The 18303-nt window shown below is 42.9% G+C and overlaps 1 protein-coding gene across 1 annotated transcript in view; it reads right to left on the bottom strand.

Moving 5' to 3' along the window:
- The window catches only part of osbpl10b (oxysterol binding protein-like 10b), a gene marked incomplete at its 5' end in the record, with an annotated part of 71479 nt that extends 54320 nt beyond the window's left edge, over positions 1 to 17159 (bottom strand). Inside the window, 3 exons of the mRNA XM_083762281.1 lie at positions 5045 to 5124; positions 8476 to 8657; positions 16918 to 17159. Of these exons, the coding sequence (XP_083618407.1) occupies positions 5045 to 5124; positions 8476 to 8657; positions 16918 to 17159 (504 nt within the window). The remainder of the gene's footprint in view (positions 1 to 5044; positions 5125 to 8475; positions 8658 to 16917) is intronic.
- Positions 17160 to 18303: the final 1144 nt, after the last annotated feature.

The following is an 18303-nucleotide window of genomic DNA, read 5'->3' as shown; positions in this document are numbered from 1 at the left end:
ATTAATATGTATAATATGTATAGTTTGCACACGTGCATAAATAAAAGATAAAATAGAAAGTAATCCACATGGATGTGTCCATGTAAGTTTGGCCTAGAATAGCGCTTCCAAAACTTTTTTGTCCATCTCTATCTCCCGACCTAGCTGATACACTCCCCACACGGAAAGGTATGAACATATATTCTTATGCAACATATGTTCATCATATGACATATTATTAGAAATTGGCCACCTGCATGTACTGTATGTCTCTACATGTAGATATAAATACCCATATATGTGCCATATGTGGACATAAGATATTATGAGACATATATTTCCTATTATATCCACATACAGTAGCTTGCCCTACTGTATATGAACCTGAATATGGCATGCTGTATATATTCTGCATACTTGCCATATATTGGCATTATAATTATGTTCATACATTTAAAAAACACCATACCACCATTAGCCTTTTCATGTCACGCACCCCCTAGAGTGGGCGGCGGGGCGCACGCACCACAGTTTGAGAATCCCTGGCCTAGAATGACACTGACAAATGGATGCTTATGGGTTCATTTGGTTCCATTTTGTACACATCAGAATGTGTACTGTGTCTACACAGCTGGGAATACATCTAATGTAATTTCTCCCTCCAGGAGAGCAATCTCCAAAGAAACCATGTTCAAAGAGGATTCAGGGACTTTCATACTAATGTTAAAAGACCAGAAAAATAACTCATGTTATTCCTCTGAGAAGAAAGATCATGACTGGAAATGGTCCAATACCATACCACTGATAGCAGATATTCATATTCTTAAATAACACATCAAGCAGGAATGGGACAGGGAAAGAGCACAACATCATTCTATAACAGCAAACCAGAGAACAGCGATCTGCTAAGTACTGCTTAATATTGGATCTTTGAAAGTTGTGGGAATAGTGGGAATAGTGGCTACAGTTAACAGTAACACAATACTACGTAACATACCTGACAAGGAATAATCACAGTCACGTCTCCACGTTAGTTCCTAATGCAAGGACTCCTCTCTAAACAGAGTTGAACAAAATCATTTTGCAACAAGTACAATGCTTATTTTGTTATACAGAGAACAACAAAGACACCCACCTCGTTCCATGCGGAAATACAGAAGGAAGAGGTGGAGGTGTGGGGGGCAAGGAGGAGACTTAAAGGAGCTGTGACCTCTAATGCATTCTTATACACATTAACCATGGAGAATTAAGTCAGGTAGAAGCACTTAATTGTATCATATTTTGTGTAATTATATAACACTGTTACACAGGACATCAGTGGCAGCCACCAAGGTTGTCTCCTGCCACAGTGCCACTCAGAGGACAACTTATGCAAACCTGCTGAGGGAAATATTTCCTATGCTGAACTTTCTTTCCTTTTTCACTCACTCGACTGCCAGACATGAACAGATGAGCAAAAGCTATACTGTGACAATCGACTGTTATCTGTGGTCCACAGATGGCGAGGAAAGCACATGCTACTAACCAGTATCACAAGTAAATACAGGATGAATGTCAAAAAACAATTCCCTCTGGCCTAAGTCTGCTCTAATGGATGAATTTATCTAAGCGGGAGATGAAGCATTTGAAGTTGCTGAATAATGTCCATGTGACATACACAGCAAGAAACACAGCAGTTCCAATCACTCCGTTGGCTTCTGCTCCGAGGATGGAGAGAGTAACAGTGTGGTGTTGAAGTAACGGCCTGTTTAATAAAATAAACGTGTCTTAAGCTGAGGGATGAATAATGGAAGCATGCTGATATGACACTTTGAGAAGTCTCGGTTTGAGGCTAAAGTCTTATTGATCATCTGGAGAGATCAATATGGGGCCATGAGCAGAAAGATGCACTGTATTCACCTCTCAGAATCCAAATGCTGAGAGAGCAGAGAAAAGGAAACATGGAAGACAGACACTTCTATAACTAGAATTACAGAGACAAAGTTGACTGGAATAGAACTGGAATTATTCATACATACCGTGTACGTGTCTGACAAAACTATGCTTTCTGTGGCTTATTTTTTTGCTTTTTGCTGAGTCAAATCAAACTTTAATGGAATTTACTCACATTTCTTCTGTCTAGGCTCGCCACAAATGTATCCTTTTTAACCACTTAAGCCATATTTCATACTTTGTCATACAACTGAGTCACGTCACGTGGTCGAATATAGACTACTGTACCTACAAGCTCACAACAGTTCATGTTGCGATGCGTTTTGGGCTTGTAGATGTACTATTTAAAAAATAAATACTCTTTTGAAAATGTTTGACCACAAACATAATACTGCACTAAAAAGCATGTAGCACCGAGCTAGCTCTTCACAGTAGAAGATGTCATTTACCTAAAATGAGAGCTCAGTCTCTAAACCCTGAGCAGCCCTACCTCTTTGACCTCCCACAGTCTCCCGGGGTTCTGCTGCTGTTTGGTCCTGGCCCGACGGGCAGTGCCAGGGGACTGATGGTGGGTGACGGTGACAATGTTACCAGGAGAAGCCCCAGGATGGTGGTGGTGGTGGGGGTGAGGAGGTGGAGGAGGAGGTATCTGGGTGGAGGGTGGAGCAGAAAGAGCGTGTGGATGTGGGGGGCAGCCACAGTTCCGGGCCGAGGAAGAGAAGGTAGAGGAGTTGGAGGAGAAGGAAGACGTGCAGGAGGCCGGAAAGAGATGGCAGCAGCCACAGCAGGAGGCTGGGTGAGAGGAAAGGCAGGATGAGGAGGAGGAGGAGTGGAAGAAGGAGGAAGCGCACTCTGGCCTCAGTGTCGCGAGCGGATTCTTCCCAGCAGCTCCCACTGCTCCTCCCGGCTCGGTGGCTGCTGTCACACACAAGGACATCTTCTGGCCGAGTACACAGGGCAATACGGGGACCAACGCATGCAGACAGACAGCTAGGGAGGAAGGGAGGCAGGCAAGTATGGAGGGAGGGAGGGAGAGAGACATAGGGGAGGGGTGGCTGTAATGGCTGCAAAATATGCAAAGAGCGAGAGAGGGGAGAGAGGAATTCTAAGGTAATGTTTAAGCTAAGGCAAGAGAGAGAGAGGGAGAGGGCTATACGAGGTGAAGGAAGAGAGACTGAAAGCAAGGGAGAATTGCAGCGTTACAGGGGACAGAAGAGGAGAGGAGAGGAAGGGAGCGGATGAGAGAGAGGGAGAGTGTCCAGTGAGAGCAGACGCAGCGAGAGCGGAGGTGAGGGGACTGGGGAGAGGAGGAGGGAGCAGCATGCAGCTAGAACATCCTGCTCACAGAGTGCGCACGCACGCACGCACACACACACACGCAACCAAGGTTTCCGGATTGCATGCATTATGTGCAAAACTCATCTCACTGCAAATGCAGTACTGTAAATCTTGGTACAGTACTTCATCATATTCACATCCCTATGAGCATGGACTTTCATGAAACAAAACAAAAACAACATACATTTTAAAGCATTACCTGTAACTTGTCTGTTTACGAAATAGCAATATTCTAGAGTTTACCTATTGAAGAATTCTCTCCTCAGAGAGAGTAAACTAAATGTATCACTGTGTCAACTCACACCGACAAAAGAGGCCTTTACTCACTTTAACCTGAAGAGGGTTATAGTATGCCTGAAGAACTTCTCTCAATCTTTCTCGGGTCATGTCAACAAAGGAGCTATATAACAAGCCTTATGAGTAACTGGACAGGATTCAGTGTGTTTAAACCAGGGGGGCAGTGAAGCCAATAGTGTCTGAAGCCAGTAGGAAATCCTGACTTCCTGAAAGTTCATATAATGGCCTGTTGTGGCGCTGTCATTGGGCCCAAAAAACCCCATGGTTCATGTATTTGGGCCCAACTTCACCTAGACTGTATTACCTTAATAAACATGGTCATGACTCATGAATACTTTCTGCTTCCAGTCACTAGTTTAAAGTCTCATTTCTCATGTCATAATATTCTTTTTGGTAAATTATGGTCCCATTTATTAAAAAATAATTACCATAAAGTCGAGTATGTTCTGAGGGGCGTGGCTACCGTTGCAGTCTATGATCGGGAGCCACCACCCCCCTGCTCGAGTCAAAATAAAAACCAACAAAGAAGAAGGGGCTCGTTGTCTGGGCCAGCCAATGGCCAGCTGGGCCCAAACGGATCTACAAAGATGGCGATTTACTGACAGGCTTCATCTTACGTCCATATCCGACCCGGAGAACACTTTGTCCATATTTCTTTACAGTCTATCGTTTAAACCAGCATAGGAGCTGATGTGCTGAGGGCCACAAATGACAAACATGTGAGCAGAACATGAGCTTACAGTGTTATTTCACACACACACACACACACACACACACACACACACACACACACACACACACACACACACACACACATTGTTCCAATGAACAATGAAAAAAAGGTGTTCCATGGCTCAAATGCCGAATACATAATGAGCCTTGATATGAAAAGGGTTGAAAACACGTCACCTCTGATACACGTGACATCACCAGCCACTTATTTTCACCCGACAGTGAGGAGTTTAACCAGGAAGACCTAAGTGCATTGTCTCAGTTCTGCTTCCTGCTGAACAGGCGCTATGACCAAACTGCAGGGGTCGCTAAAGAGATGGCTCCCTGGTTCCTTCACGGCCAGTATTGGTTGAAGCACCCAGCGAAGCCAGAAGCATGGTGGCTGATATGAACCTCCCCTCCATGATGGGGAGGAGGGGGGGGGGTAAGTAACTTTACCCATGCACCACCTCACGGGACTGTCCAGGTCGCGCTGGGTGACAAATATCTCTCAAATATTAAAATGTCCCTGTTTTAAAATTCACTACCAAATTGTCTTCAATAATTGTTCCATATCCTGATGAAAACACAGCGTGAAAAAATATATATACAAACTCAAAACAAAGTCAAAGAAGTTGTCAGAAGTAGCAAAAACATCATACCCGTGTGTGTGTGTGTGTGTGTGTGTGTGTGTGTGTGTGTGTGTGTGTGTGTGTGTGTGTGTGTGTGTGTGTGTGTGTGTGTGTGTGTGTGTGTGTGTGTGTGTGTGTGTGTGTGTACAGTATACCTTAGCACTGCTGTCAGAGTGGCGTCTGGAACACAGCTGTAGCTGAGTCATCCATAATTGCTGCTCTTGAGCATCTAATGCTGAGAGGGAGAAGAAGAAAGCCTGATTTATTAATACTTTACCGTACGATGGTGTTGCACACCAAAAAACAGCAGATCTACAAGCACAGAACCCGTCACTCGTCACATTATAAGCTTAATAGATCAGCTATTTTCTGTGTGCCCCCAAGTAGCTATAAAACACAGTGACACAATATCAATATCCATAACTCCAACTGTACAGGGAACCATCAATACCTGACCCAGGAAGTAATTTATGCATCAGGAAGTAGTGTCAGATAATTGTCTGTGGATTTATTGTACATTGGTAGTTTGATTTCACAAGGCCAGGTGGGACCTCTCAAATTCTCAAATTGACATGATATCAACATGACACACATGATGGAGCCTACACTATACTGTATGTATTGTGCTGTTGTGGACAAAATGGTGCAGTTAAGTCTAATTTGAATTGACCTTGAAAATTATCATCATATTTTATGCATGGACCCCACGGGGACATCTGACTGCTGCTTTGACCTGCCCCTGACTAATGGTTAATCTATACTCAGTGGTATGATGTGTCGCTCGCCAGAAATAGACCATCTACAATCTCACTATGCCATCGATACCGTAATATAACAAAGTATAAACCGTGCTTAAGTTAACATACGGTGGCGAGCCATAATCTTTACAACCATCTGAAGAGTTAAATGTAAATGTACAGCCTGCTTTTTGGAGGGCTTAAGGAGATCATAGTAGTATATGAATGATACAAGCCAGAACGGACGCCTGTCAATTCCCTTTCACTGTGCTAAAGAATTCTGCTGAAATGCAGCATAAACTAAAGCTTCACTCTGGCTTAGTGGTGGCCATTTTGTGGTGCCACAGATAGAAAACCTATTAGCTTTTCCGATAGAGATTTTCCAAAATATTTATATAAAATACTGTAAGCCTGGAACCAAGCCATCCAGGCTCCTGCATGGTGAATCATGGCCATAAGATATGCATTCCTGCATTCTGTTTGCCTTCATGTCAGCCAGAGTTACTCTGCTCCTGAAGAAACTAACTCTCAATACTGCAGTGTTGAGAAGAACAATAGACTTGATACAGTAAGGTTAACCACCAGCTTCTCATGGACACACCCTTTATTGACATCACAGGGAAACCACTGAAGTGGATCTCTCTTCCTACCTAAGTGATCACTCACTATAGGTTTGCATTAAACAACTTCTGGTGGATCAGGCCCTCCCTTACAAAGGATTTACCCTGTTTCTAGCTTTATGACTCAAACAAAAACAAAAATGGAAAATAAAAGGAAGAAACTTTGTGAAGCAACACAAACAGGAAGCCCCCAACCCCCTCTGTGTGTGTGTGTGTGTGTGTGTGTGTGTGTGTGTGTGTGTGTGTGTGTGTGTGTTGGGGGGGGGGGGGGAGTAATACTTTCTGATTGTGTGACCACAGAGGTCACCTGCTTTCCTGGGTCCTCCTACTGTCTGAGAGGTGCAATCTCCATGTCTGACAGATCTCATTTCACACAGTTTCATCTCTCTCTCTCTCTCTCTCTCTCTCTCTCTCTCTCTCTCTCTCTCTGAACTCTAGAGAGGGGTAAACAGTTTTGCTGATGGCTTTTGTGATAGGACTGACACTTTAAATTCACACTTTGCTCTCTCTGTCACTTTCTTTCATTTCTTGGCCACCCTCCATTGAGCATCCACTCACTGCTTATCAGCAAACAACTGATCTAGAGCCAGACCAGGACACAGTGCTCATATTAAATGACCTAGCAAGGATTATGCGAATAAATTCCTTCTCAAACAAACGTAATGCAAGTCATGACTTATCAGAGGTTTGATTGATTGAATACTTTATTAGCAGTTTGAGAGAGTACAATAAAAAAAAAATAATAATAATAATAATAATAATAATAATAATAATAATAATAATAATAATAACTAGAAAAAGTGCCCCTCGGGCCACAGGTCTCCACCAGGTTGTGGCCTCCTGGTGGCGCTATAATAGGCCAATGTGAAAGGGGTGCCATTGACACCATTGATGGCAATTGGATGATTTGAGGCATTTTGTTCCAAAAATGTGTTTTGCAAAAATCCACCTGTTGGTGGCGCTATAAGAGGCCAGGTGAAAAGGGTGGGATTCATTCCTCAGCTTAGTGGGAAAGTCTGTGAAAGATTTCACGTAAATTGCACGATGCGTTCATGATTTGAGGCTTTTTGTTTAAAAAGGACCTAACCTGCAAACTTTGAAAGCCAATGTTAGCCAATTAGGATGGAATATGAAATATCGGACAGATCCGTCTTGAACACATGACTATAGAGATAGTGTGTAACTATCTTCGGCCTGGTGGAGACAATAATAATAATAATAATAATAACAATAACACAAACACACAAAAGCCCGGGGGCTTGTTTCCATTGTACCACAATGGTGCAATCACTACTGTATGAGCTGTTTCAACCTGGAGGTTTACACTGCGTAGATTTGCTGACAACACCTTCTACCCTCATTTCCACTCTATACTGTTGGCATGCAAAACAAGTGAAAACCATGTGAGACACACAGCCACACTACTACATCAGCTATCACTGACGTGATCAAAAAAGATCATTCTGGAAAATTCTCCCTCACTCTACAGACAGCTGCTGACAGGAGTTACACTGTGCTGACAGCAGGGCTTTTTCCCCATCAGTGAGCAACATTGAAACCTCAACTTCAAACAATAATGTGACACTGAGATGCTGGGGTGCTATGGGGTTCCCATAGCAACAGGGAGGTGGGAGTCTCAGAAGAAGTTATTCCCCCTACAGAACTCTTTGTCAATACAATAAGAGATATTACTTTAGCCTCCAATGCCGTTACGATTTCTGCCATGGTTGCTCTGTTCTCTCTGAATGGGTTACCCGTTGTTCCCTAAATGATGGAGCACAATAACATGGAGAAAGAAAGTAGAAAAAGATGAGCAACAAAAAGAGTAAAAAGACTAATGAGCTGCAGTACGGTATAGCCCCTTGACTTCTCTCCAGTATGCATACTTTATCTTACAGGATGCCCTAGGGGTCATCAGTGGCAGCACAGAGCACCTTGGCCCAGGCTTTAAGACCAAGGCTATTCAAAACATTTCAGTCTCCTCACCCCTCGCTCCATCACCCTCTGTGTCCTCGTTATACCCCACCCGATAAATGTGTGTGTGTGTGTGTGTGTGTGTGTGCGTGCGTGCGTGCGTTGGGGGACAGTTGGTGGGCTTTAAAAAATAATAGCTAATAAGCTTTACATAGCTGCCAGTGGGAATGTGACACACGCCTCCCAAAGGGAGACGAACTCACTAATCGATACATTTCCTCTTATTAAAATGGAAACGGAGGATTGTTTTCCTACCTCTGAGTTTGTAGAAGTCTCCATTGGCGGAGTGGATGGTAAACATGTGAGGGAACTCGTCGCTGGAAACCACAGAGGCTCCGAGAAGAGACATGGACCCCCGCGGAGGCCTCTGGCTGCTGCTACTGTGGGCATTTAGATAATACTGCAGCTGACTCACTTCTGGATCTAGTACAAAAAATCTGCAGGAGATAGAAGCAGAAAAAAGTAAAAAAAAACTAAACTCAAAATGAATCCATCAGGGCCTACATTTCAGAAATTACAGAAATCTTTGCTTTGTATTCTAACACAATACATTCATAGCGTAGAAGGAAGGCACTGGATCAAACTCGGACAATTAAAGCTGTTCTATTCACAGGGTGCAGGCAAACAGAGATGACAACGTTTCCATGTCAATACATCTTCGTCGGGTCATGATACAATACCTCAGGTGAGGTGAGGCTACAACCCTACATGATACAATCTTAGTGTTAATTTAACTCTGCTCACACCACACAATTTTGGGGATGTGTTCATTGATGTACTTGCGTATATACTTGACGGGGTCCCCCTGGGGTCTATAAGAGGCCTGCGCATTTTTTGCTCAACACTAAATCTCTTTGCCAAAAGTAGCCTGGGCGCATTGCGTCGCAGGCTTGTGCCATTGTAGATCTGTTATTTTCGCAGATTGTGAAATATCAAAAGGCGTGTAGGAGATGTGCACGCACGCACGCACGCACACACACACACACACACACACACACACACACACACACACACACACACACACACACACACACACACACACACACACACACACACACACAATAGCTCAGTCAGCATTCTCTTCTTCCCCTGATGAAAGCGGGAACAAATCTTATTTCATCCCACATTGGAGCTTGTATGCAAGCAGCTGAGGGCTGAGTGATTTTACCCTGGGGTCTTTAATATGGTCACGTAGCAGCATCTGCACCACACTGATGAGAGCCGCTGATGGAGGTATGGATGGAGAGAGGGGTAGGAGGAGGAGAAGAGGGATGAAGGGAGGAGGGAGAAATAAGAGGGGTGGATGTCAAAACAGAGAGGGAGGCAAAAAAGAAAGAACAAAGAGAGACATGAAAGCAGAAATGGGAGCAACAGAGACCCAGACAACGATCAAGAGAGAGGACACAAAACAACATGTGGAAGAAGAAAGAAAACTCTGAGATGAGACTAGAAACCACAATGAATAATTCAAATCTCAGTTTTTATGAAACCATCTGTTGTCTCTCGTCTGTCACTGTTCCCATGTGGCTTTAGAATGTGTTGTTTGTATATGATGAGAAGGCTCTGACTTCTTTCAAAGAGTGTAAAAGACACTAATGTTCATTTATCCATTTGTAACAAATGTAACCAAAGGGACACATGATACAAATTATATTATTGCCTAACAATGACATCATTGATGAAATCACTGGTATGCACCAGGTTTCAGACTTAATAATCTAGCGTGCTACCTTTCCATGAAGACAAAGGCTGTATTTCCATTGATGATGTCACTGGTACGCAGCTGGTGCCATAGTATAATGAGTGTGTGTGTGTGTGTGTGTGTGTGTGTGTGTGTGTGTGTGTGTGTGTGTGCGCGTGCGTGCGGTGAGAGGGCTACTTTCAAAATATAATCTGGTACGAAATCTGTTATGCCTTGTTAGGCACATGCAAATTACTTTGGAATTATGTGGCCTCCAGAATCCACTGAATATCAAGTTAAATGAATTGTATTGTAATTGTAATCATCGTCAATAACCATTAGCTGCAAGTGCAAGAATATCTAAATAATCTAGTTTTAATCTGTTATTCTGTGCCCTATATGCAGTGGCCTATATAATATATTCAGTCGATAATAGCGTTGTAAAGCTGCAGAATGAGGTGTAACCTTGCCTGAGATCTAAGGAATTGCATTTGCTTCTGAACAAATGAGCAGATTTCACTTCTAGCTCTGTAGTGGTTTTTAAGGAATACAGAAGAACAAATGATTTATAAGGTGTGACAGTCTCCATTTGATTTATAGAATGATAATTACAATGTTGAAGAGATGAGGATGTGTGTGCGTGCGTGCATGCGTGTGTGGATAGCCTATTCTGGAGGTATTTTTCCAAAATAGCTGATCTACAGGCTCACAATGGGTGCCATCTTCATTTTCCGGAAGATATTTATTTTTGTCCAGCGAAAACAGGAGGGGGAGCTTCTATATAGCCAAAAACATGAAATCATTACAAAGATAGTAAAAAGGGAAAAAAAACATTTTTACGGCGGCCAGTTTCGAATTGCAGCCATTCGTAGGTGCCCTTTGAGAGCGGTTTTGAAGGAGTCAAGGGATTCGCATGTCTTAATGACTGTTGGTAGGGCGTTCCACATTTTGGTGGCATAGGAGCGAAATGAATCTAGTCCCTTGTTTGTGCCGAATCTGGGTTGCACAAACAACAAATTGTTGTTTGTTTTGGTCTAAGGGAGGCGATAAAGAAAAGGCCATTGCCGGGGGTTTAAGGTTGATCTTGCAACGTGCCCAGCCCATTAGATTATGAGATATCTTTCACTTAAATCAATAAGGTTCATCCTGATGTACTTGTGATTTGATATTAGGTAGACATCAAGCCTAGCATCTGTCCAAATAAAATACAGGCACTATCTACTGAAAATAACATAGCATCCATGGATGCAATCAATACACATTTTATGCTAAAGACGTATTATCAATTAAAACCGCTTGGTGCTTTAGATGAGTATACTCGTTTTAAGGCAGATTATATCGATATGAGAAGGCCTCGTTAAAAGTCAACTTTTAGAATTGGCCCGGTTGCTAAGGACCCGCCCGCCCTGTTTGGGACTGCACGCTCACCCATTTACTTATGTTTTAATGGCCAACTTTGAACGCTGTTTTATCGGAATCTACAGCGCTGTCCGTGGTGATGATCAGATCCGTGAGGTGCAGGTCTCATTTCAGAGTTGGAATATTAACGTTTCTGGAGAAAGATATAGATATCACGTTAGCTCGCTAGCATTAGCACTTTTGCTTCATGCATTTTAGCTAGCGAAAAAACAGAAGTGCGGCATAGTAAGATATCCCTGTGTGGCCAAGAGTGTTATCACTTTTGGTCTTATCACAAAAGTGTTATCACTTTTGGCCACACGGTGGGCGGTGGCAGTTAAAAAAATGCAAACAGCATACGTTTATTAATATAGTCATCCTTCGAGGCATTAGCTAGGCTAAAAGCAAATGTCTTCAACCTGTAATTAACTATTTGCTTAGAGAGCACACACAGCTTTTTCTCAACTTGAATTATACCCTGCTATTTTAGTTTGTTTATTAATGTTATATATTGCTACCACAGTCATATGGAACATGTCAAACCAACATTTCACTGCACACACTGTGACAATTAAAACCTCTTTGAAATACGTGCATGTGTACATGCATAAACACACCACTCTCTCTCTCTCTCTCTCTCTCTAACACACACACACACACACACACACACACACACACACACACACACACACACACACACACACACACACACACACACACACACACACACACACACACACACACACACACACACACACACACACACTTCACTGCACTTTCACTCACAGTTTCCCTCACTGTCATAAACCAGTGTTTTCTTATGGCTTGTAATCATGACTCAGAGGTGCACTTGAAGCCTCTGCAGACTCACAAACACTGTGCTGCTGCTGGGCCATAAAGCACTGTCTTCATCTGTCATCTGTGAGAGAAGTGTCTGGGATATCATTAGACCTTATAGCTCTCACTAGCTCCTAATCTATCACTCAAGGTTGCAGTGTAGAACGCCAGCAGCTCTCTTGCTGGAACAGGGAGACTTGAGATTGGAATATTCATTCAGATAGGGACAGCAAAGGAAAGAGGAGGGCATGTGTGTGTCTGTGTGTGTGTGTGTGTGGGGGGGGGGGGGTTCACAGAGTAAAGGCCTATTCATAGTCTGGATTTTCGGTGGTAAGGTGACCACCGCTCCGGTGGTGAGCTGACCACCGGAGCTGAAATAACGTTGAGCGGTGGTGAGTAAAAACAGAGAGCAGGGCTGGAGCGGTGGCGGTGGTTTGCTCTTCACCTCGGCTCGTGACGTCATGTTGTAGTTCGGTGGTCACCCCACCACCGTAAATCCAGACTATGTATGAGCCTTAAGGGACAGTAAAGGTGAGAATGAGAGAAGGTTGAATGAGGGCACACAATTTGCAATTGAGCTTATGGACTGCAAGAGAGGTAGAGAGTGGTACGGATCATTTTTAAGAAAGATGCAATTTTATGATGAGCTAAAGTTATCATGTATTGTGAATTTGTGAGGTGCCAGAGCTGTTCTCATCCTAATATCGGAAAGTGGCAGAGAAAAGGCCCTCACCTGTGGTCTATAAGAACTGATAATTAGCTCCCACTAGGTCAATCCAGGGCTATAAATACTATTTCTATTACCCACATTAATCATGGTGTCCCTATTTTGGGCATGTCATTATAGGTGAAAAAATGCCTAACATTTTAAAATGTTCACAATAATGAATCTACAATCTCACTACAAGATCTGCTATTTTTGCAATGTTTAAGATAGATTTTAAGTGGTTAACAGCTACCCCAATGTAGGTCACAGTGAAAATGTTTTCACAAGAGGTTTCCTCAAAGTCATCCATTCTTTGGGGAAAACGTACTGTACAGTATGTAAATGAATGGTACAGTTTAAATTTGAGCAAAGATTGAATTACTAGAAGTACATATATCTGGTCTGAATATGAACATTCATGGTTGAGGACCAAGCTGGGATTTTGCAGTTATGAGTAGCAGTTCTCTACACATGGACATTTATGTTCTCACAGTAATTAAGAAAATAACATCATTACAGGGTGCCATTGACGTTATGAATCCAAATTCCCCTTAATTATACTACAGCATTGGTGACATCCTCTTACAACTATACTGTATGAAGCTAGTTGTGTGACACGAATGCTGGACCAGCTGGACCAATTTGAACCAATTTAGCATGAACCAAATGCAAAAGTATTTTTACCTCTCACTCTCGACATGAACTGGTTTTGGTATCCTAGATAATGTGCTCAATCCCAGTTTATTAACTTTAACTTTATACCCCACCGAGGCACGTTACACAGCAGGTCTAGCTGAAACTTATTTTATTTCATTAATCAGGGACTCATGTTTGACAGTAATACATGGTCCGGCTCCAACTCCAGCGATTTGGCTGTCAAACGGTTTGTCAGAACAAATACGATCCAAATCCCCTCTGACAGACTAGGAACAACAATAAAGTTGCAATCACTGTGCTGATACAAACATGCCACAGTCGCTTCACCGCACAGTCAATCTCCTGCCTCAGTTCACCCTGACAGAATAGAAAATTAAAATAAAGATGGGAGTGCATGGGGAGGGTGGGGGTGGCTGTTGGGACACTGCAAAAAAACAAAACAAAAACATTATGTACATGTTTTGATAATAGTTCCAAATATTCATTCTATGGTTGATCTTAAAGGACAACTTTAGTTTTTTTCAACCAAGGTTCATGTTTTAGGTTATTATTAGAGAAACTAAAAGGTGAGTGTTAATTTTCTTTCATTTGCTGCTTTCTTTCGTTTTGGGGATTTTAGCAGTTTTTGACAGGGGGGCGGGGGCATTCGAGCATGGGGCTAAATATGTATTTTTTTACCAAATGTGATGGTGATTTATTTATTTATTATTTACTATAGTCCTAATAAACCCCAGGAAATTACATCTGGCCACAGAAGATCACATGATCTACTGAATGTGAAGGTAGCCTACTGGGGGAAGGCTTATACTGTGTGTATAGCAGGGGTCCTCAACTAGAAATGATGAAGGTCCACAATTTTTTTTTGAATAAGACCGAGGTCCGGTCCCATGCGCGGCGTCCTTCGGAGAGCGGGGCTCTATGCCCGTTTAGTATGGTCAAGCCAAGCTTATACAAATCAGATCCCCTTCCACCCAACCAATAATGGGGTGCAGAGTGCAGGCCCGGAGTGGAACTCCAAATCAGGCCGGGAGTTATACGCCCTGGCAGGCCACACTGTGCGCGCGCATAGCGCGCGCCAGAATTTTGGAGGCCCTTGGGGGACATTTTGGGGGCCTTTGCAGCAATTTCACATGAGAAATGTACCATCTGATGTTATTTATATTATTAACTTAATATGGTGGTCCGCAAAGAGGTGGTCCGCGGTCCGGTCGCGGACCGCGGTCCGTCAGTTGAGTACCCCTGGTGTATAGGCTCAATATGTCAGTTTGTCACATTCAATAGATCCTGTGATCTTTTGTGGCCAGATGTAATTTCTTGGGGTTTATTAGGACTATAGTAAATAATAAAAAAATAAATCGCCATAATATTTTGATACAAATATTGAAAAATACATATTTAGCCCAATGCTCTAATGCCCCCGCCCCCCTGTCAAAAACTGCTAAAATCCCCAAAACGAAAGAAAGCAGCAAATGAAAGAAAATTAACACTCACCTTTTAGTTTCTCTAATAACAACCTTAAACATGAACCTTGGTTGAAAAAAAACTAAAGTTGTCCTTTAAACACACACATTCTCACACATCTGCTTTTACTGTACTTAGAATTGTACACTCGTTATATGGAGCAGCAACTCCCCCACTGCCACCATTAGATCTCCGTATATATGAGCTGACCTGTTCTGACATTCCATATGTTGATCCGACCTCATCAAACCCTGTACACTGAAAACATGCTCCATATATGGCCAGTACAGAAGTCATTCCATGTGACCCCCCATGCCAAAGCGTCAGCGCTCACCCAGCAGTCTACCGTCACCCAGGCGGATTCTGGGTCATTGAGGATTTCACTGTGTAAAAGCTGTATGTGTGTGTGTGTGTTGGGTGGACCATCATGGGAGTATGTTAAAGAAGACTATAGCTCACACTGTTGGCCTGTGATCATGGAGCTCATTACACGTTCGACTGCTCTGCCTATCGATCCACTGGGAAAGAGAGGAAGAGGAAGAAGAGGAGAGAGAGACACACACACACACACACACACACACACACACACACACACACACACACACACACACACACACACACACACACACACACACACACACACACACACACACACACACACACACACACACACACACAGATAGAGGAGGGGGGGGGACCGGAGGAAGGGAGCAGTGGGATCTGTGGGAGGGAGTGCACAGTGCACACTGCAATCTCGAGTGTTGATTTAATTCTAAAAGTGTACGCATGGACCTGAAAAAGGTCTCTCAGGTCCATTCAGAGTTACCGTAACACTCAGGATTTTACTGTGCCGGGGCTTTCCTGGTATACTGGATGACTCATTCAGGGTTTCAGAGTCTTACACTAGCTAGGATCCCAACCCCCACATCTACACTGATCTAAAGCACTGTGGGTCGGGAGTCTCGGGACCCATCTGTGGGTCACGGACACATTTTTATGGGTCCCACATTTTTTTATTAGGTCTATTATTATCTCAAAACATTTAAAAAAAAAAAACATTCCCAAAAGAAGAACATTTTCATTAATGAAAAACAAAAATGCAATGATTTTTTTCACTAATTTCATGAACTAAGTGACACGCTGTGCGATTGTAGATAGATCTTCTCATTTCAGTAGGCCTAGTTTGGGTCCCTGCCAAACGTCTAATCTCTGTTTTGGGTCTCGACCTGAAAAGTTTGGGAACCAGCTGTGATCTAAAGCACCGCCACCAATATATACCGCCCACAGAGTGGGTGACCAAATGAATCCATCCATGGATGGACAACAGCTCCATGGACGGACGGACGGACAAATCTACTGACCTACTGTACTAAATACAGTAGATTTACTTTTCTTGGTCACACGCACCACCATGGGACAAAAGTGAACTTGAAGCTACGTTGATATTTTTACTTTCCCATGCATATAATTAAGTTTACTCTTTGTTGTCTAAGTAACAAGTGTACTGCTACTTCCTGCTTGAGAGGGGGATGTACAGTATGTATACATACATTCAGAAAACCATTTGTTAAATAGCACTGTAATGTTGATATAATCCACATTGGATCATAAATGCTCAAATTTCCATGAATAATACTTATAAATGTAATGTAACACATGCCGATGTGTCAGTAAATGTGTTTTATTGTACAAGACTGTATAGCCTATAGCCTATGACAAAACAGACATTAACGAATTAATGAAATAAGGATTAATGAATTAATCAATTCCTCTCCTTAAATACAGCTAAATCCCCAGTGTTAATTTATCCACTGAAACTCAGACATTTCTACATTCAGAGTTCAAATTAACTCTGAATAGTCTGCTGTAAGGATAAAGCATAAAAGGAAGTGACTAAAAGTGTTAAAAATAATAATAATGCAAAAGAAATAACTTTATTGAACCCCATGGAACCTACCTGGTCTGCCAGCCTTGGAGCATGTTGGTGTATTTGCTCAGGACTCCTTCCAGATGCCGCTTACTGCGGACTTGGTGCTGTTGCTGTGTGGGGCTCGAACCTACGCTGCCACTGCCTCCTCCAGCCCTGGTGCTCATCCTCCGGTAACCACCTGCAGCCGCCGGGCTGCCTGTGGAGTCTGGAGCCGGACTCTGATGTGACAGCGCTCCGTGCAGGTTCCCGTGACGGCTTGAGCGATTCATATCTCGATTATCTTTATCAGATCTTCAGAGGCAAACAAAATATTAGGGCAAGCTAATGGAAGACGACGATTCCAAGTATCAGTGTTCAATGCAGATCTTCAGCAGTAGCCTAGTGGTGCAGCATTGGGGACATTTACAAATTACCACCACGTACTGACAAGAAAGAATCTGGTCTGTGACTCACTGCCTGCCCGGACCTGACGGCTGGCACTGGCAGAGATTGTAGGTTTTCAGGCTACAGCTTGGTGCTGTAGTGACAGACCGAGGGATATTCCTACTCGGACTCTTCCTTTGCTCTCTTCCTTTGCTGCGTCTCTCTCTCTCTCTCTCTCCTCTACTTTCTGTCTGACGTTATTCTCTACTTTCTCTCTGACGTTATTGCGTTTTTGTTTTGGAAATCCCGGGATGGTCACTCCCCCCACACACTCAGGGAGGGAGGATAATACACCCGCCCCCTCATAGCAGCAGGCAGCCAGAAGGAATGCAGTAGAAATACTGTAGAATAGATAGTAGATTCTATCATCGTGTGGTCTGTATAGCAGAATGTGTCTCGAGTCGACTCCTGTCCCAAATGTGTATCTCCTTTAAGGTGAAAGAACAGAAGAAATGCATCAGTTCACACTCGCAGGCTCATTAAGCTGCACCAATTAGCCAAAACAGTAACACCTGCAGTTAAATGAATTGAAGTAAAAAGGAAGAAAATAAAGGAATTTAATTGTCTTTTAGTCCACATTGCTGATGACACAGGCCAGGCGCTCTTGTAATAGTTTTGTAATAATAATATAATAATATTATTATTAATAATATGATACTAAATGGTGTGTGTGTGTGTGTGTGTGTGTGTGTGTGTGTGTGTGTGTGTGTGTGTGTGTGTGTGTGTGTGTGTGTGTGTGTGTGTGTGTGTGTGTGTGTGTGTGTATAGATAAGATAAGATAAGATAAGATAAATAGATAGATAGATAGATAGATAGATAGATAGATAGATCTAATTACGCAGGCCCCAAAATGGTACAACCAGGGTACAACCAATTAGATAGAGGGTACAACATTGTGTGAATGGAAATAGTTGACTACAATTCCCAGCATTTCTGTGCGACGCTTTTAGTGACGTAATATGCAGTAGACGTTCCCGCTTGCCATGTAGC

Source organism: Protomyctophum parallelum (assembly GCF_964188405.1).
Source record: "Protomyctophum parallelum genome assembly, chromosome: 3".
NCBI lineage: Eukaryota > Metazoa > Chordata > Actinopteri > Myctophiformes > Myctophidae > Protomyctophum > Protomyctophum parallelum.
Note: the sequence above shows the minus strand (reverse complement) of the source record. Positions and strands in the feature narration are given on the sequence as shown.